This window comes from Alexandromys fortis, unplaced genomic scaffold (genome assembly GCF_014885135.2).
Source record: "Alexandromys fortis isolate MF-2015 unplaced genomic scaffold, M_Fortis_MF-2015_v1.1 scaffold_217, whole genome shotgun sequence".
Classification (NCBI taxonomy): domain Eukaryota; kingdom Metazoa; phylum Chordata; class Mammalia; order Rodentia; family Cricetidae; genus Alexandromys; species Alexandromys fortis.
The window spans coordinates 1,218,392-1,240,021 of NW_026068098.1; the positions used below are offsets into that span (position 1 = coordinate 1,218,392).

The 21,630-nt window shown below is 38.8% G+C and overlaps 1 protein-coding gene across 9 annotated transcripts in view; it reads right to left on the reverse strand.

The window, feature by feature from the left end:
- The window catches only part of Kmt2c (lysine methyltransferase 2C), a 239,931-nt gene that overhangs the window by 166,096 nt on the left and 52,205 nt on the right, over window positions 1-21,630 (reverse strand). For all 9 annotated transcript variants that reach the window (XM_050123724.1, XM_050123718.1, XM_050123725.1 and 6 more), the window contains exon 2: window positions 11,477-11,565. In XM_050123724.1, coding sequence (XP_049979681.1) covers window positions 11,477-11,565 — 89 coding nt within the window. The remainder of the gene's footprint in view (window positions 1-11,476; window positions 11,566-21,630) is intronic.

Below are 21,630 nucleotides of genomic sequence, written 5' to 3' on the forward strand. Positions count from 1 at the left end.
TCCTCCAGTGGGTGAATAGTTAGGACCAGGCAGTAGAAAATTTATTGACAGAATGAGCCACCAAGCTGTGCATTGTAGATAACAACTATAATGATAAGCCAAAGAAGGCTAAGGCAGAAGGACTGCCTTGAGTTTGAGACTAGAGTAGTTCCAGGCCAGCCTGGGCTATGGAATAAGACCTTCTCACAGAAAATAGACACACACACACACACACACGCACGCACGCACGCACGCACGCACGCACGCACGCACGCATGCACGCCATTTCAGGGCCAGAAAGATGGTTTGTGAATAAAGGCACTTGACACCAAGGATTAGCCCTGGGAACCATATTGTGGAAGGAGAGAAGCTGACACCAAAAAAAAAAAAAAAATAGAAAAGCAGAGAGGTGGTGGCACATGCCCTTAATCCCAGCACTTAGGAGGCGAAGCAGGTGGATCTCTGATCTACAGAGCAAGTTCCAGGACAGCCAGAGCTACACAGAGAGAGACCCTGTCTCATAAACACCAATAAATAAATAAACAAATAAAGGATCTGACAGTGGTCCAAAGGACAACCAGGGTTGCTACACAGAGAAACTTTTGTCTTGAAAAACCAGGGGAAAAAAGTAAAAAGTAAGAACTAAACAAATGGAGCTGAAGCACACAAAACAGCAGCAGCAACAATAGTAGATAGATATAAACCAATATTCACAAACATAATATATACACAGAATAATCTTCTAAAAGCCACAAATATTAATGAAAGACTAAACGAGGAGGGGGGGCTGGAGAGATGGCTCAGAGGTTAAGAGCATTGCCTGCTCTTCCAAAGGTCCTGGGTTCAATTCCCAGCAACCACATGGTGGCTCACAACCATCTGTAATGAGGTCTGGTGCCCTCTTCTGGCCAGCAGTCATACACACAGACAGAATACTGTATACATAATAATATTTTTACAAAGTGGAAAAACTAAGAGTTATAGTAATATGCTTTTTCAATAATGACCATCAATATAAAAACAAATTCCTCTGATGAAAAGGTTAGACTACCTAAGTAGACCCTTCTCCACTCCCCCAAAAAAGTGAAAACCAAATACACAAAAATATACTTCATAAATTAAGAACCAGGTGTACTGAAAGTGAAGGGACCAAATAAGACATACCAAATAATTAGAAAACAAGAGAAGGCAGTAATAATAATACTTAGATAAAATACGCTATTGTCAAAAAGAAAAGAAAAGTCACTACATAATGAAAAGTGAATCATTTCAAAAAAGGAAACAATTGTTAAAATATATAGAACTCTGAAACAATCATATAAAGCAATAATTAGAGGTAAAAGACGAGACCATTCCAAGCATAGGACTAAACAGAATCCGCAATAATAACAATAACAACAAAATTTAATAGAGAAATATTAAAGGAGGCTGGAGAGGCTGAAGAGATGACTTGGCAGTTAACAGCACTGCTTTTCTAGAGGATCCAGGTTCAATTCCCAGAAAGTACATGAGAGCTCACAACTGTCAATAATGCCAGCTCTAGAGGATCCAAAGCCCTCTTTCTGGCATCCCTAGACACCAGATACACACACACATGAAAGTAAAACACCCGTACACATAAAATAAAAATAAATTTCAAAAAATAAAAACATGTAAACTTTTTTTTTTCAATGAAAAATCAAACTATCAGAGTTACATTTTTCCCCCTCAATCAGTAACATTTTTTCCCATTGGAATGGAGTTGGCTAAAACAACACCAAGACTTCTGGAGGCCCCTGCAAAGCAAGGCAAGGCATCTGGTTGGACAGCAGGTGAGCACCAGGCTTCAATTCTGCATACATGAGCCTTACAAAAATGGACTAGAGGCTGAGCCAAACTAAAGCAGGATGGCCTTAGAGCAAAAAGGGAAGGTGGGACCTGGAGAGATGCCTCAGTTTCCAGCACCCACAACAGGTGGCTCACAGCCACCAGTAAGATAGCTCAAGCTCCAGGAGATCTAGCCCACACTCAAAAGACTCTGCAGGCATCCTTACACATGTGCACATACACACAGACAGACACCAACACACACAAACACACACAATCGCCGCTTTTTTAAAAAGAACCATCAAAGTCAAATTACATTATGAACAAAATGAACCTAAGACATCTACACATTATATCGTCCAATACCTCTAAAATACACATTCATCTCAGCAGTGCACAGACCATACCGGAAAACAAGCCTCAGAAGACAGAAAAAAAAATTTTTTAAAGGTATATTATGCATCATGATACTTTGACTACAGTGGAGTAAGGCTTGAACAAGAAAGAAACCAGAAATTGTAAAAAATTATATGCAAATTTATAACATGCTCTTGAAGAAATCGAGAGGAATTTAAATTTTCATTGAAAAGTTAAAAACAATAAGGAAAAATCAAGTGGGTTCAGCAAAAGAACTAGAAGTCTGTGGCAGTCAGTGCCTCACCATCGACAATCAAAGAAAGAAAATAAACTAACGTTGCAACTCCTATTAGTAGAAGAGAGCAAACCAAATCAACCCCAAGGTAGAAGGAAAGAAACCAAGCCATCAGAGCATAAAATAATACATCAGAGGGAGGGAGGGAGGGAGGGAGGGAGGGAGGGAGGGAGGGAGGGAGGGAGGGAGGGAGGATAAAAATGTTGTCACTGCTGACAGGCATAATATACAGCTGGGGCAAAGGTTCAGTATAAGGCTAGAATGGTATACATAGCTAGAATCTAAAATCTATCCCCAAAAAAAGATATGTGAAAGGAATAGAGGACAAAAGAAAAGAGATACATTATATAACTGACACCAGAAACAAAAAGGATCACTAGGGACTATGAACAACTTCATGAAAAACTGAACATACAGTCTACTAAAATTGAACCTAACAATGTCTCAGCAGACCAATAGTAAGAGATAAATGTTTATCATAAAGACTTTTCTATCAAGAAAAACCCTAGAAACAAACTTTAAAATAAAACTAATATAAATTCTTTTTAAATCCTAAAGAGGAAGAATTGGTCTACTTTCTGTCAGATCTCAATTACCCTGATTTAAAAAAAAAAAAGACATACAGAGAAGCATTAACATACAAAGCACAACAGGTCAATATCCCGCCCCCCCCCCCAAAAAAAACATCAATATAAAGCTCAAAGCTGAACAAGGTGGCACACACCTTTAACCCACCTAGAGAATACTTCAATTCTTCCCCATTCCCACCCAATCCCTATACAGCAGGATTTCTCTGTAAAGCTCTGGCTCTCCTAATACTCGTTCTGGCCAAACTGGCCTCAAACAAACAGAGATCCACCTGCCTCTGCTTCCCAAGTGCTGGTAGTAAAGGTGTGTGCCATGACTGCTGGGCTGATATTGCGATTCTTAGAATTTATGTACTAAACACTACAGCTTAAATCACATATTGAGCCTCACAGAGTGATAATGGGTGACTTCAATACCCCACTCTCACCAATAGACAGATAACAAAAACTAAACTAAGAAATGCTGAAGCTAATAAACATTAGAAACGGAATGGACCCAACAAGTATTTGCAGAACTTTTCATCCAAACACAAAAGAATATATACCTTCTCAATACCTCATGGAACTTTCTCCAAAACTGACCACATACTTGAACACAAAGCAAGAGCAAGTCTCGACAGATTTTTTTTTTTTTTTGGAGGGGGTAGTTTTCGAGACAGGGTTTCTCTGCAGCTTTGGAGCCTGTCCTGGAACTAGCTAGCTCTTGTAGACCAGGTTGGCCTCGAAGTCACAGAGTTCCGCCTGCCTCTGCCTCCCAAGTGCTGGGATTAAAGGTGTGGACCACCGCCAGCTGGCTTCTCACCAGATTTTTAAAAATTAAATAACAAACAAACCAACATGAAATCACACACAGCATCCTGTCTGACTACCACATATTAAAGCTGGGTGGGTATCAATGAGAGAAAGCTTAGAAACTCATGGAAACTGAACAACTCATTAATGAAAAATGGGACAGGACAGATTAAAAAGGAAAAGCTTTCTAGAATTAAAGGAAAACAAAATACAGCATGCCCCAATTTATGGAACACAATTATGTGCCTACATTAAAAAAGAGGATAGACAGACATCTCATATAAATAGCAATACTTGAAAGATCAAGAACAAAGAATTAACACCAAAAAGGAGTAGATGGTAAGAAATAATCAAACTCAAGACTAAATCAATAAACTAAAAACAAACAAACAAAAACCAATATAAGGAATCAAGAAAACAGAGTTGGTTCTTTGAAAAACACAGTAAGATTAACAAACCCTTAGCCAAGCTAACTAAAAGGTGGAGAGAGCAGATCTATATTAACATTAGAGGTGAAAGAGTGGACATAACAAGGGACACCAACGAAATACAGAGAATCACAAGAACATATTTTAAAAACCTGTACTCCAAATTGGAAAACCTAAAAGAAATAGATAATTTTTCTCAATATATATCACCTACCAAATCAGAATGAAAATCAGGTAAGCAGTTTAAACAGACTTATAAAATTCCTATACTGAAACATAAGCAGTAATTCAGTCTACTAACCAAAAAAAGCCCAGGACCAGATGACTTTTGGCACAGACTTCTTTCATTTCAATCCCAAAACTCCTCAAATTATTCCACATAAACGAAACAAAAAGAACACGGCCCAATTCGTTTTACAAGGACAGTTACTGATAACCTAAGCCACATAAAAATTCAACAAAGAAAGACAATTTTAAATCAATTTCCTTTATAAACATAGATAAAAAATCTCAATGAAATACTTGCAAACTGAATCCAAGAACACACCAAGAAGATCATATACCATGATGAAATAGGTTTCATCCCAGAGATGCAGGAACATATGCAAATCAATATATGCAATCCACCAATAAACAGACGAAAAGACAAAAACCTCATTAGATGCAGAAAGGGCCTTTGACAAAATCCAACAGCCCTTCATGACAAAAACACTGAAGAGATTAGGGATACAGGGAAATACCTCAACAGGCAATTTACAGCAAGTCCACAGTCAACATCAACCTAAATGGAGAGAAATTCAAAGCATATTCACAAGACAAGGTTATCCACTCTCTCCATACCTACTGAATACAGTACTTGAAGTCTTAGCTAGAGTAGTAAGAAAACTGAGGGAGATCAAAAGGATACAAATATGAAGAGAAGTCAAAATATTTATTTGCAGATGAAGAGTGTGAGTGAGTAGGGTGGGGTGTGTGGGGTGTGGGGTGTGTGTGTGTGTGTGTGCGCGCGCACGCGCGCGCCCATCCCTAAAAGTTCAACCAGGATTACTCCCTACACCTGATAAACACTGGTCTACAGAGCTAGTGCCAGGACAGGCTCCAAAGCCACAGAGAAACCCTGTCTTGAAAAACCAAAAAAAAAAAAAAAAAAAAAACACTTTCAGCAAAGTAACTGTATATAAAACTAACACACACACAATCAGTTGCCTTCCTATATTCAAATGACAATCATACCGAACTAATACCCTTCACAACAGCTACAAATAATATGAAATATCTTGGGGTAACTCTAATCAAGCAAATAAAAGACATCTATGATTTAAAAAAAATATTAAGATACTGAAGAAAGAAATCGAAGACAACATCAGAAGATGGAAAGACCTGTCAAAGCTCATGGATAGGTAAGATTAATGTAGGAAAAATGGCCATCCTACCAAAAGTAGTCTACAGATTCACTGAAATCCGCATCAAAATCCAACACAATTCATCACAGAACTTGAAACCACAATTTTCAATTTCATATGGAAACATACACAAAACAAAAAAAGAAAGAAAAAACAGGATAGCTAAAACACTCCTGAGTAATAAAAGAACTGCAGGAGATATCACTATGCCTGATCTCATATTATACTACAGGGCTAAGAGTAATAAAAACAGCACAAAAATAGACATGTTGATCAATGAAATTGAAGTGAAGTGTGCACCTATGGACACCTGATTTTTGATAAAGAAGCCAGAAATACGCACTGGAAAAAAGCATTTTTAACAAATGGTGCTGGTCAAACTAGATGACTGCATGCAGAAGAATGCAAATAGATGCATACTTGTCACCCTGCACAAAACTCAACTCAAAGATCTCAACATAAGAACAGATACGTTGAATCTGACAGAAAAGAAAGTAGGGAATAGCCTTGAACTCATTGGCACAGGAAAAGACTTTCTTACTACAACACTAATAGCACAGGTACTAAGAACAAGAATTAATAAACAGGACCTCATGAATCTGAAAAGCTTCTCAATGGCAAAGGTCATCCAGACAAAGTGACAGGCTACAGAATGGGGAAAGATTTTTTATCAACTACATATCTGACAGAGGGCTAATATCCAAAATACATAAAGAATACAAAAGAACAGAATAAATAAAAATAAGCAACCCAATTTTAAAAATGGAGTACAGATCTAGACAGAATTTTCAAGAGAAAACTCAAATGGCTGAGAAACACTTAAAGAAATGATCAATATTCTTCGCCATCAAGGAAACACATATCAAAACTACTTTGAGATTTTATCTTAAACCAGTCAGAATGGCTAAAATAAGTAAAAGTAAGGGCAACACTCCTCCATTGCTGATGAAATGCAATCTTATACAGAAACTATGGAAATCAATATAACGGTTCCTAGGGAAGATGGGAATCGATCTACCTGAAGATGCAGCTATATCCTACTACAGAGACACATGCTCAACCATGTTTACTACTGCCCTATTAGTAATAGACAGAAACTGGAAACAAGCCAGATGTCCATCAACAGATGAACGGATAAAGAAAATACGGTACATTTACATAATGGAGTATTACTCGGCTGTTTTTGAAAAAAAAATGCATTCATGAAATTGCAGGTAAGTTAATGGAAGGTAGGAATCATTCTGAGTGGGGTACTCGGCCCCAGAACGACAATGCATTCACTTATATGTGGGTGCTAGCTGTTAAATCATTGATAAGCAAACTGCAATCTGCATGTCCAGAGAGGCTAGATAGAGTCTAAGGGACTAATGAGGGTGGGGAGGTAGGGGTGTTGGGTCTCCAAAGGATGAGGAAATAGACTACATAGTTATGAATGGATGGGGGAGATTGGGATGAGAGGATCAAATGAGGAGACGCAGGGGAAAGAGGAGAGGAAAGGAATACAGGGAGGAGAGCTAAAACTAAAGGCCTTTGAGGGGTTTTATGGAAACCTAATATAACTTTCCTAATAAATAAAGAATATTAATGAATATATATTATTAATAAATTAATATTATACATATCAGGGCTTTTTTGTTGTTGTTTTTTAAACATTATAGGTCCTTAGCTGGGTAAAGTGAAGCGCATCTTTTATCCCAGCACTTGGGAGGCCGAAGTAGAAGGATTTCCGTGACTTTGAGGCCAGCCTGGTCTATATAGTAAATTCCAGCACAGCCAGAGCTACCTAATGAGCCCCTGTCTCAAAAAAAAAAACACCTCAAACATTACAGGTCCTTTTTATGTATATTCTGGTTTCCAGTTTTGTATTTTTGGGATCCTATGTGTGCGAACGTGCTTGTCTTCTGTGTCTATATTCATTTCTTGTGCTTTTTCTTCTCTGGTGGTTTTGTCCTATTCTGATTTATTGTTTTTGTTTTATCTAATTGTATTTTGTTTTATTTTGTTATTATTCCTTAGAAGCCTGTTTGTTTCCTAGGGAGACACAGACAGGGAGGAGAGACAGGGAGGAGCTGGGAGAAATAGGGGGAGAGAAAACCAAATTAGAATTTATTGTATGAAAAAATGTATTCCCAATTTTAAAAAAAAAGTCTACAAAGCTCAAATGAGTTACACATTCACTGTAATTTTCAATCAAAATGCCAATGATATTCTTTAAGAAATCAGAAAAGTTAATCACAAAATAATAAGGAAAGGTCAGGCATGGTGGTGCATCCTATTAATCTGAAGCCAGAGTCAGGTGTACCTCTAGATTTGCCCCTAGCCTGGTCTACATAGTGAGCTCCAAGTTAGACAAGCTAATCTATACTACAGAGCTAGACCGTGTCGGGGGGGGGGGGGGTTTGTTCCATCTACAGAAATGTGGAAACGGATAATACTATATGAACTTATATACTCTAAAGTAAAAAACAGAAAGACAAACATTACATCTCATGTTAATACAGAAGCTAAAAGTCTCAAAAAAGCAAACAACAAACAAACCAGAGAATCATGGTTACCAGAGCTTGGGAAAAACACATAGGAAGGAGGGAGGGATAATATGTATATGAGTAGATGCAGATGTGTGGAAAGACTAATTTCTTCCAGGCATGGTAACACATACCTTTAATCCCAGCATTCAAGAGAAAGGGGCAGGTGGGTCTCTGAGTCTGAGGCTAAACAGAGTTTCAGAACAACTAGCGAGACACACCTGTCTCAAAAAAAAGTAAATAAGCAGGCTAGCTTGCTAATAACTATTTAGAGGTAAGCTTCAATGGGTATCAACTCACATTTATAAGTATGTATATACTATCTCTTCTGATAGTTAATGTCTCACTAAAAAGACAAAGACCAACATAATTATGTCTCAACTGAAACAACTGTGATATGCACGCTTACCTACGTGTTCCTCTTCCCGTAATACTATTTTCCTTAGCTGAAAAAGCCTCGAAGAACCCAGAAAGTTGCTGAATTTCTATTTAGGGGCAGGAAAGATTAAAGATGGACCTCAAAAATATTCTTTCCAAAGAGCAATGAGTTCTGCAGCATTCTGAGAAAGTACTTAAGACACAGGATTAGAAACAAAGTATGTGGACAGAGACACACGCAGGAGAACACACTTGATGAAGGGTGTGAAATTCCTCCCCCCACCCCACTAGAATAATAAAGAATAAAAACTAAAATGAAGCACTAGAAGCTTGAAAGGAGGTGGTGGTGAGTGAATAATCATCCTCAATTGCTGGAAAAGAAATTTCTAGGTGTAGTAAAAGGAGCAATCTTGAGTAAAAGGAGCAATCTTGACTCACTTGAGATCTGAGGTCACAACTTTAAAGCCAATCAGCAAATTATGTGTTTCCTACATCCATATCAGTTAAAAAATGCAAAACATGGGTTTGGTTTGGTGGAAGAGTTTAAAGTGCATCAAGAAAATGACAATAGCCACGAGTGGTGGTGCATGCTTTTGATCCTAAGCCTCAGGAGGCAGAGGCAGGTGGATCTCTTTAAAAAGAGTTGGAGGCTAGAGCAGTATAGAAAGTGAATTCCAGGCTAACCAGGGTTACATAATGTCAAAAAGAAAAGAAAAGAAAAAAAGACTACAAAGACTTGGAGCTAGAAAGGTAACAAGCCCATTAATAAGATCACTGGGCTATTGGTTTGAATAGTGAAATACCAAAAAAAAAAAAAAAGTGTGGTTTAAAAAAAAAAAGAAAGAGGTAGCACCTAAAGCCTGACTTGAGACATTGAAAATGAGTCACAATTGTCCCAATAACTGGCACAATGACAAGGGTAAATGTGTGAACTCTAAGAATGTGTAACTAAAAGGAAAACTTTAGAAAAAAAAATCAGGAAGTCAAAAAGTCAAGGTATTAAACAGAGCATCAAAACTTACAAGAAAAAAAAAACAGAGTAACATAGAAATGGTGCTAAATCTTCATTCAGTAAGATAATACCCAAAAAGAATACTGATGGGTACATTTAGAAGATTAATGGATGACACTGTTTATAAAATAATCATGTTGAAAATGTCATTTAAAAAATTTTTTAACGAGCTGGACATAGAGGCACATGCCTTTAATCCCAGCACTCCAGAGGCAGAGGCAGGTGGGTCTCTGAGTTCACGGCCAGCCTGGTCTACAAAACAAGATCCAGGGTAGCCAAAAGTACACAAAGAAATCCTATCTTGAAAATAAAAAGAAAGGAAGGGAGGGAGAGAAGATTCTGAATCCCCAATCTTCACTTTGTCATTCTATCTAAAGAAACACAACAAAGGTGCACACTTTTAATCCCAGCATTCGGGAAGCAGAGGCAGGCAGATCTCTCTGAGTTCGAGACCAGCCTAGTCTACAAGAGCTGGTTCCAGGATAGGCTCCGAAGCTACAGAAAAGCCCTGTCTTTAAAAACAACAACAGAAAGAAAGAAAAGGGGACTACACAGTATACAAAGGCTTTCCATGAACTCTACACTTACATCAAAAGAAATAATCATAAGAGCTGAGTGGTGGTGACACAGCTTTAATCTCAACATCAGGAGGCAAAGGCAGGCATCTCTGAGTTCGAGGCCAGCCTGGTCTACAGAGCTAGTTCCAGGAAAGCCAAGACTACACAGAGAAACCCTGTCTCAAAGAAAATAAATAAATAATTTTCTAGAAAGTATACTAAAAGATAAAGCGAGTGCTCATGAAAGATGGTGCAATGAGTTAAGTCTGGATGCCAAGTCTGACTCCCACAATCCATATAGTGGAAGGACAACTTTCACAAGCTGTCCTCTAACCATACACATCCACAAATACACACAACAAGATAGAGAGGTAGGCAGACAGACAGACAGACAGACAGAAAGACAGAGTGGGGCTTTAAAAAATGGATTTGTGGTTATGAACTGGTTGCTCTACCAGAAGGTCTAGGTTTGATTCCAAGCAAACACAGGCAGCTCACAACTGCCTTTCATTCCAGTTCCAGGGAATCCAGCTTCTGACTTACTTGGGCACCCTGTATGCACATGGTGGAAAGAAGAAAAGAAAGGAAAAAAAAAAAAAAGGAAAAGGAAAAGGAAAGAAAGGTAGATAGGTATTTAGGTAGACAAAAACTCATACACATAAAGAAATATTTTTAGGAAAAAATGAAGCATTTTAATTTTTTTCTAAGAAACTTTGTGAGATTCTATAAACATCAAGGTAATATCCATCATGATAGCAGTGCCCAGATGTTATCCAAGTGGAGAAAACATTGCCAGAGAGAATATCCCATGCAGACATCTTCTACTCATACCATGAATCCCATAACTTATTAAATTACTAACTTAAGATTTTGGAAATTATTTTTGGTATCTTAATTGTCCACTCTTGCAGGTATGTAAAGTCAAGTACAGCAAAAAGTAGTGGTTTAACCCAGAACTTTATACTACCACTTGCTAATGAAACATTTTTCCTCCATATTCATACTAACAAAATAAGCTTTGAGTGAATACTTGATGGCTCACAAGTCAGAAATCTACTATGACCTGTCACACTAAAGGAATAAAAGGAGTTTCTCTCAAAGTTGGAGTTTTGCTTTCATAAAAGGCATTCATATACACAAAATGATTCAAACTAAATAAAGATTCAAGGGGAAAACTAAGAAAGAGACCTGTTTTTTCACTCTACCAATAGACATCAAAACAGATGGAAGACTTAAGAGTTTTGTGTACAGACAAATGTTAACACACAACACTTCTATACAAATGGTATGGGCAGTATATATAAACAAGTACAAATTATTGTGTACTTTTGTCAAAACTTTCATTAAGATCCAGTACCTGTTTCCACAATATTTTCTGCTTCTGTTGTCTCCAGTCCATCCATGCTGTCCTCATCTTCCACTGTAGATTTTCCTCTACTTCGAGGCCTACATCAAAAAAAGAAAATAATAATAATAATAATAATAATAATAATAATAATAATAATAATAATAACAACACATAAAATTAAATATTAAAATTTTTGTTTAGTTGTCTTTTGACACCTAATTGTCCTGTCTCATCTTCCTAATTACTAAAATGTTTAGTAAGCACCACCACACCCAATAAATGTTAACTTTTTTGTTTGTTTATTTGTTTTGTTTTCATCGATTTTGAGACAGGGCTTCTCTGTGTGGCTTTGGTGCCTGTCCTGAACTAGCTCTTGTAGATCAGGCTGGGCGTGAACTCACAAAGATCCACCTGCTTCTACCTTTTAAGGCTCACATTTAAACACTTACATGTAAAGCACACTTGGAAATGATAACAAATAAAATTTAAGCTTTCTCCAGCATAATAGCACATCATCTTTTCCTTAAAGCCTAAATGTGAGGACAGAACCAAGTTAATAAATATCTTAAGTTTGGAAGTACTGATTCAGGATTTGAACTACCTTTCCAAGACCTTTTCTGTATCCATTAATGGCTTTTAAATTCCTAACAAGCTCTTTACAAAGTTCAGGCAAAAAGAAAAAAAAAAAAAGTTATATTCTACACTTAGTGAAATTTAAATTTTACTAAAAGCTCAAGTAATTGGGCCAGAAGATGATTCGGTGAGTAAAGGTGCTTGCCTCCAACCCTGAGTTGGGACCTGGACCTAGATGGTGAAAGGAGTAAACATACTCCTGCAAATTGTTCTGACCTCCATTAAGTGCTTCATGACTCATACATGTGTACGTACGTGCACACATAGAAACACAGAACTAAGTCAACTATAATAAAAGGTTAAGTAAATTTAAAAGGAAAAACAAAACAAACAACAAACAGTTTATGTAAGTGGCCAGGACTGTTAGTTCATACCTTTAACCCCAGTGTAAGCCCTCAGCTGGATCTCTAAGAGTTTGAGGTCAGGCCTGGTCTAACTATACAAGCTACAAGCCAGCCAAGGTTAGGAACGTTACCCACTCTCAATTATCAGTATAATGATCTAGGACAGAAGATTAGAACAGGCCATACAATTTAGTGGTAGAGAACTTATCTAACATGTACAAGGCCCTGTGGGTTCAATAACCAACAGAAAAATAATTAAAGTGAAATCTGAAAGAGCTGCTCAATGGTCATCTTGTTCATTAGCTGCAAAAGACAACACAGTTTTATTGTTTATAATTCGTGACTAAAAGCTGACAGTTCATTTATGTAATATATTATTTATATATATATATACATACATATATATATTTGATTACATGCAGATCACTCTCTTGAGGCATATTTAGTGGCCCTTATTCAATGGTGGTTCTCAATAGTGGAAGTGGCTGTCCCCCCAGGAAATATCTGAAATATCATTTATTGCTTCAACTCCTAGCCAGTAGGCTACAAAACACCCTATAATGTAGGAAATGACCCCTGCCAAGAAATCAGCTGGCTCAAAATGTTACCAGTTTAGAGAACAGGGTTCTATTCCTTTCTCTATCTACAGCAAATACTAATATAAGAGTTCTACTTTCCCCCTCTATTTTTATGATAGAGACCATAAAATATTTAGAGATGTGGACTGGCGAGATGGCTCAGCAGATAAGAGTGTTTCATGTTCTTCTAGGACTTAAGTTCAGTTCCCAGCACCCATATCAGGCATCTCAAAACTGCCTGTTAACTCTAGCTCCATACAACCTGATGCACTCTTCTGGTCTCTGTGGCTGGCTACCCATGGTATATACACACACACACACACACACACAGACAGACAGACAGACAGACTCTATCTATCTATATATATATATATATATATACACACACACACATACTTTCTTAATATCAAGAAATATAAAACCCTATTGCTTTTAAAAAAAACTGCCAAGTGGGACTGGGCATTCCATGATTGATTGATTGATTTTGGTGGTTTTTCAAGACAGGGTTTCTCTAGCTGTCCTGAAACTACCTCTGTAGACCAGTCTGGCCTCAAACTCACAGAGATCCGTCTGCCTCTGCCTCCCAAGTGCTGGGACTAAAGGCATCGCCGCCAGCTCCATGAATCTTAAGATTTGGTTAAAGAAATGATCTCCTGGCATTTGGAGCTAAAAACTTTAAATGACATTTGATTGGTCCTATTGAACTCGTTATAGTAGTAAAATACATTTTGCCAGTTCTTTGCATGCAATTATCTCACACAGAAATGTTTCCATTCTATTCCTAGTACAATCACCTGAAACATTTCACTACTTGGCTTTTCTTGCTTGGAGTACCTATATCTGCCTCTCTTCCTAGCTATCTTACCAATTCTGCATTTTTCGATGGCCAAAAAAATCCACAAAAAGCCAGGCAAATGGCTCAGAGGCTAAGGGTCATCACTGCCAAACAAGATGACCTAAGTTCAGTTGCCCACATGGTAGAAGGAAAGAACCACCTGACCTCCACACATGTACAGTGGTACCTATATGCCAATAAATACTCTAAATGAATAAATAAAATGAGAAAAAAATCCCTAAAATTATCTACAGCACAGCAAAGAAATACTCAACTCCAAAGTTTAACATTCACAGCCTTTTAAACAAATGATGTCTAGTGCTCCATCTTTCACCCCATTCATCTCTGGAAGATCCTTTCCCTCCAAAATGACTTACAAAACATACAAACACCCATTTTAGATGGAACACATGAAAATATGTTTTTAAAATTATATAGCTTCTAGAATTTTCAAAATAAGTAAAAAGGTAATTTTCCCTCTGAAATGGAATCTGTAATGGCAAATGTGGTGGTTTAAATAAGAATGACAATTGTGGCACCCGTAGGATTTGCTGAAGGAGGCACAGGAAGGAGGAGCACAGGAAAGGAAAGGAGAGGAGAGGAGAGGAGGGGAGGGGAGGGGAGGGGAGGGGAGGGGGGAGGGGAGAGGAGAGGAGAGGAGAGGAAACGAAAGGAAAGGAAACGAGAGGAAACGAGAGGAAACGAAAGGAAACGAAAGGAAAGATAAAAGAAAATAGAACAGAAAAGAAAAATGAATGACCCCCCCCCAATTGGTTCATAATTTGAATGATTAGTCACCACTCTGGTGAAACTCTTTAAAAGGACTAGAAGGTATGGCCTTATTGGAAGAGGTGTATTGCCAGGGAGTAGGTTTTGAGGTTTCAAAAGCCCATGCCAGGCCCAATCTATCTCAGTCTCTCTGCCTGCAGATCAGGATGTAGCTCGCAGCTACTTCTCCAGCTTCATGCATGCCTCCATGCTCCCTGCCATGATAGTAATAGACTAAACCTCTGAAACTGTAAGCAAGTTCCCAAATAGATGCTTTCTTTTATAAGAGTTGTCTTGGTCATGGTGTCTCTTCACAGCAAAAGTAAACTAATATACCCAGGCTTCATGTCTCTAGCATTGAAGGTTTGTGTCAGCACACTAGAAATATATTATAGAAATTAAGAACAGAAATTGTTATGATTATTCTTTAATGATATTTGTCTTTATTAAAAGTCATAAGAGGAGCTGGAGAGATAGCATAATGTTTAAGAGCACTGTCTGCTCTTCCAGAGGACCCAGACTCAATTCCGAATATCCACGTGGCAGTTTACAACTTTCTGTAATTCTAGTTACACCCTTCACACAGAAACACATGCAGGCAATGCATATGAAATAAATAAAAAAAGTCATTAGAATGCATGCAACCTTTGGCCCAGGATGGGAAGATGAGACTTTATCATGAATAAACAAAAAAGTTGAGCCCAGAGCTGGCTGCTGAAATCCCTTGTTGACGAACTCTGCTGCCATCTGAGCCCAGATTCAGCACTTTGAGTTGGTCCCCAACATCTACTCCATCTCTGAGCTGCTGGAGCATGTAGACCCAGATGTCACCACTGAATGGGGCCAGTTTAGGCTTGACAAACCAGATCCCCCACCTCCCGCTTAGAGTTGCAGTGGCTGCAGCCTGCACTGCTTGTCCTGCTGGTGGATGAAGAAGCTGGTAGGAAGGTAGGTAGTGCCTGCAGGCTACAAGCACAAAGGTAAAACCCAGAGAGCCTGGAGATCCTTGGGGAGACCAACATCAAAGGCAGGAAGGTGTGCTGCAGCATAGAGCTCTAAAGAAACCTGCCCCCAGATGTCATGCCTGGCTTCAGGATCACCCTGACTTTGGGAAACAGCAGGATATCTGAGAGGAGTCCCAGCAATGATCCAGTATTTATGGTGCACTAGAAACCAGAGACCGCTGCAGTCTCATCTCTTGACTGTTACTAGGCTTGCTGAACTGTTGGCAAATTCTATTCCTTCTGTTACAAACTCACTCACTTGGTGCACCTTTTACACAAGCTCCTCCCTCTGCCTGCAAAGTAACCTCTACCTTCTCCAGTAAACCCTCAACAATCAAACAGGTGCAGATCAAACCCATAATGCTTTTCTGACCTGTCTTGGCTCAGTGGTTCTGCTACAAGCTCCCTACATGTACAGGCACTTTCACACTGCACTGAACTTTCACTAGCCAGTGATACCTTAAAAGGAATCATAGCATTTTTTTTGTGCTTCCAATATTTTCCTGCACAGAGGCAAAACATAAGAAGAAGAAAAAAACTATCACTGCTAGGAAATGATAATGAAAACAGTTTATATATATATATATATATATAAATTAGGTGAAATCAAAGAAAGAAAAAGAACTAAATCTTTATCCTGCCTTTCCTATAAGAATAGTTAGAGTTGGGCTGGAGAGGTGGCTCAGAGGTTAAGAGCACTGACTGCTCTTCCAGAGATCCTGAGTTAAATTCCCAGCAACCACATGGTGGCTCACAGCCATCTATAATGAGATCTGGTGCCCTCTTCTGGCATGTAAACATACTTGGAAGGAATGTTGTATATATAATAAATAAATAAATCTTAAAAAAAAAGAGCCGGGCGGTGGTGGCGCACGCCTTTAATCCCAGCACTTGGGAGGCAGAGGCAGGCGGATCTCTGTGAGTTCGAGACCAGCCTGGCCTACAGAGCTAGTTCCAGGACAGGCTCCAAAGCCACAGAGAAACCCTGTCTAGAAAAACCAAAAAAAAAAAAAGTTAGAGTAGGGGGCTGGAGAGATGGCTCAGCGGTTAAGAGCATTGCCTGCTCTTCCAAAGGTCCTGAGTTCAATTCCCAGCAACCACATGGTGGCTCACAACCATCTGTAATGGGGTCTGGTGCCCTCTTCTGGCCTGCAGGCATACACAGAGACAGAATATTGTACAATAAATAAATGAATGAATGAATGAATGAATGAATGAATGAATAAATGAATAAATTTAAAAAAGGATAGTTAGAGTAGACAATCAACAAAAGATGCTAGGCAGTCAGGCCTGGTACACCCAGAAAACTGAGGTAGGAGGACCACTTGAATCCAGGATACAGAGCAAGCCTGAGCAACATAGTAAGACCCCATTTCAAAACAAGCAAACTAAGGGAGACAGAAGGGCTACTTATAAAAAGTATTCTATCTGCCGGGTGTGTTAGTGCATGACTTTAATCCCATGCGATAGGGAGGCAAAGGCAGGTGGATCTCTGTGAGTTTGAGGACAGCCTGGTCTACAGACTGAGTTCCAGGACAGCCAAGGCTGTCTGTCACACAGAGAAAACCTGGGGGTGGGAGGAGATAATTCTATCAAATTTTGAGCTAGAGAAATGGCTCATGGTTAAGAGTACTTGTTCTTGCAAAAGATCTGTGTTTAATTCCCAGAATCACATCAGACAACTCAGAACCACCTGTAATTCTAGTTCCTCTCTGGTCTCTGTGGGAACAACACATGTGGTATACATAGAGACAAGCAGGCACATATACATACACATTAATTTCATTTTGTTTGTTTTTAAAGATTTATTTATTATGTATGTTGTGTTCTGCCTGGATAGATGCCTGCAGGCCAGAAGAGGGAACCAGTTCTCATTATGGTGAGTCACCATTTGGTTGCTGGGAATTAAACTCGTGACCTCTGGAAGAGCGGCCAGAGTTCTTAATCTCTGAGCCATCTCTCCAGCATAAAGATTTATTTTAATTTTATGTGTATGAGCATTTGCTTAAGTGTATGTATGTGAATCACATGTATGTTATACCTATAAAGGCCAAAAAAAAAGGACATTGGATCCCCTGGAACTAGAGTTATAAGGGGTTGTGAGCTACCATGTAAGTGCTGGGAAGTGAACCTGAGTCCTCTGCAAAAGCACCAAATGCTCTCAACCACTGAGCCATCTCTTTAGCCCACACATATTTTTAACTTAAATTTTAAGGTATGAAGTTGGAACTATGACTTTTAAAAATCCTCAATTTTTTTTTTCTTCAAGACAGGGTTTCTCTGTAGCTTGAGTGTGTCTTAGAGCTCTGTCTCCTGAGTGCTGGGATCAAAGGTGTGAGCCACCACTGTCTGGTTTTAAAAATCCTTACCTTTAAAGATTACATTTTCAAGGGGCTGGAGAGATGGCTCAGTGGTTAAGAGCATCGCCTGCTCTTCCAAAGGTCCTGAGTTCAATTCCCAGCAACCACATGGTGGCTAACAACCATCTATAATAAGGTCTGGTGCCCTCTTCTGGCCCGCAGGCATACACACAGATAGACTATTGTATACATAACAAATAAGAAAGAGAGAGAGAGAGAGAGAGAGAGAGAGAGAGAGAGAGAGAGAGAGAGAGAGAGAGAGAGATTACATTTTCAAATACTTACAAATGAAATAATACTATGCCTGAAACTTGGTTCAAAGTAATACAAGAACACAAAAGAGTATAAATGAAATAAGGCTGAGTTTATTTTTTAAGGAAACAGAGAAGGAAGCAAAGACTGGAGTTAGATGGGTGGGAAGTGGGGAGGATCTAGGAGGAGAAACCATTTTCAATTAAAAAATATTAAATAGACAACTACAACTACTGAACACTGTCTATGCTTCCGGCTCACCATCAATTACTAAAATATGATGTAAGATGAAACTAGATACCTAAAATGTGACAGTTGTTCAAATGAGTGGCGATACATCATAGTTTCTATTACCTATGAAAATCTCTATTTTAAAAAAATTCACTTTTTCAATAAAATATATTTTCTAAAAAAAATAATAAATGCAAGTAGGCTGGTATGTGTTGGTAAGTGATGGATGTGTCTTAGTTAGAAGAATGCTGGCCTAGCATTCATGAAGTCCTGAATTTGAGCTACACATAAAACCAGGAAAGTGCCCAGGCAGTGGTGGCGCACGCCTTTAGTCCCAGCACTCGAGAAGCAGAGTGCAGGTGGATCTCTGTGAGTTCGAGGCCAACATGGTCTACAAGAGCTAGTTCCAGGACAGGATCCAAAGCTACAGAGAAACCCTACCTGGAAAAAACAAACAAACCAGGCATGTTATTATCTATAATCCCAGCTCTAACAGGGAGGCAATAAGATACATTTCAAGGTCATCCTCCATATCATATTTAGGGCCTTGGATTTGATCCCCACAACTTCTCAGAAGCTCTCCACAAATTCTAAACTGAAACATTAAGTTATTCTTGAATAGTCTCAGAGATTAGTTCTAAAAGATTTTCCTATACCAAAAGCCTCAAATAGTCCCTCATAAATATGGTCTGATATTTGTATATAATCTTTGCCCTTAGTGTTAGTGTCATTTTCTTGACATAGGATCTGATATTTGCATGTAATCTTTGCTCTTGTAGTTCATGTGTCATGTTCTTGGCATGGGATTTGGATATGCTGCCCAAACTGATCTTGAACTCTAGCTAAAAGTGTTCCAGCACCTTAGCCTGCAAAGTATTGGGACTACAAGCATATGCCACTGCTACCTGCATCATCATTAGAGTCCTTGAATACCTAATCGGATTCAAGTGCAATGCAAAGAGATGTTATAGTATATTGTCTATGGGGATATTACAGGGGGGGAAAATTCTCATGTTTGTTAAAAATGCAATTTTAATTGCCTGTTTCCGATCTATGGCTGTGAATCCCTGGCACAGAATCTATGAATACAAGGTGCCTAATTTACTTTAAATGTTAGCAATTTTGTATTATGTTTACCATGACTTCCTCAAGATCTATTAGCATGGCATTTTTTTTAAAACTTGCTGTTTCATTATGATGTAATCATATAACACAAGCTATTCTCCTCCTGCCTCTGCTTTTTAAGTGTTGGTATTAGAGGCATAAACATGTGCACCCGCATGTGCCTATGGATGGTTGTGAGCCACCACGTGGGTGCAGGTAACTGAACCAAATCCTCTGTAAGAACACAAGTGTTCTTAACTTGTGAAGCGTCTCTTGAGCCCCTGATTTTACATTCTTAGTCATTTATTTTGTGTGTTGGCATGCAGAGGTCTAAGAACAAACTCTGAGTTAGTCTTCTTCCTCCATGTAGGTCTACAAGCATAGCATCATGCACCTTTACACAATGAACCATCTTACCAGCTACACATGCCCAATTTTATGCAGAGATTAAACAACAATATTCTAATGTAAGTATTAGGATCATGGGCAAGTGCTCAATATAACAAATTATTTTTAAATGTCTACTGTTTTACTCCTTGAAGTATTTTTCTGATGGTTTGAAAATGAAAATAAACTGAAAAAAATTATTAGGTATAACAATTTTAAGGCCTTAAACTACATAACTATTGAATGAATGGAATGATGGAGATGACGTGAAAGCAAATTTGTATTTTCAAAAATATCTACCTGGCATTAGTATAAAAGATATAAACAGAAGAATATTGCAAAGATTTGGGTGTTGACAGGTAAAAGAGGAATAAATGATGGAGGTGGGTATTGTAATAATAAAGAAACTGCCTCGGCCCTCATAGGACAGAAAATTAGGTAGGCGGGGTAAACAGAAGAGAATTCTGGGAGAAAGAAGCTTAGTGAGAGAGTCGCCATGATTCTCCTGCTCCAGACAGACGCAGGTAAGATTCTCCCTGGTAAGCCAGCTCGTGGGCTACACAGAATATTAGAAATGGGTTAGAACAATATGTAAGAGCTAGCCAATAAGAAGCTGGAACTAGCCGGGCCAGGCAGTGTTTGAAAGAATACAGTTTCCGTGTAATTATTTCAGGGCATAACCTAGCCATGCGGGCGGACGGGTGCCGGGGACGCAGCCCCGCCGCTTCATATTTCAACAAATAAATGCTTAAGTTCAACAGGTTTGAGGATGATCAAGAGACAAATGTCATCAGAAATGGGATTAATGAGTTAATAGGGAGAAAACAAAAATGTGTCCAGTTTCTATACAATCAGAGGAATCTGAAGAAGAAACCAGATGATCAAAGATCCACTTTTGGGTCTCTGTGTATGAAAGTGCTATGTTTGCTGACAGGAAGACAGCCACTGGATATCTGGAGTGTAGGTAGTGGGGTTGGTATTTTTAGTGGTGTTCATAAGGAAATACTAAAGGGAACTGAGAAGCCCAGCCACAGAAGCCAAAAGATAAAACTTTCCTGTAAGAACTTGTGTAATGTCCATAGTCACTTGTAAAAGATACCTGTGAGGAAAGTCCCCACAATTTGCAATGTCTGAATGTGACAATCTAATATCAAATAGATTACAGAAGGTGCATGGTGAATTAGAAATGAGAAAAAGTAGAGCTGAGTGTGGTGGTGAAAAGTCTTTAATCCCAGTGGATCTCTGAGCTTGAGGTCAGCCTGGTCTACAAGCAGGCTCCAAGACAGCCAGGGCTGTCACACAGAAAACCCATCTTGAAAAACAAGAAAACAAGAAAGAGAGAGGGAGGGGAAGGGGGAGGGGAGGGGTGGGGTGGGGTGAGGTGGGGCGAGGCAAGGCATGAATGATGTATTGGAACTGTCTACATTTGGTTCTGGAGATAAATATGTGTAATGTCAGAGATGAAGAAGGGTTCAAGAATTACGGGTCTTGGAGCTGGAGCGATGGCTCAGAGGTTAAGAGCATTGCCTGCTCTTCCAAAGGTCCTGAGTTCAATTCCCAGCAACCACATGGTGGCTCACAACCATCTGTAAAGAGGTCTGGCGCCCTCTTCTGGCCTTCAGGCATGCACACAGACAGAGTATTGTATACATAATAAATAAATAAAT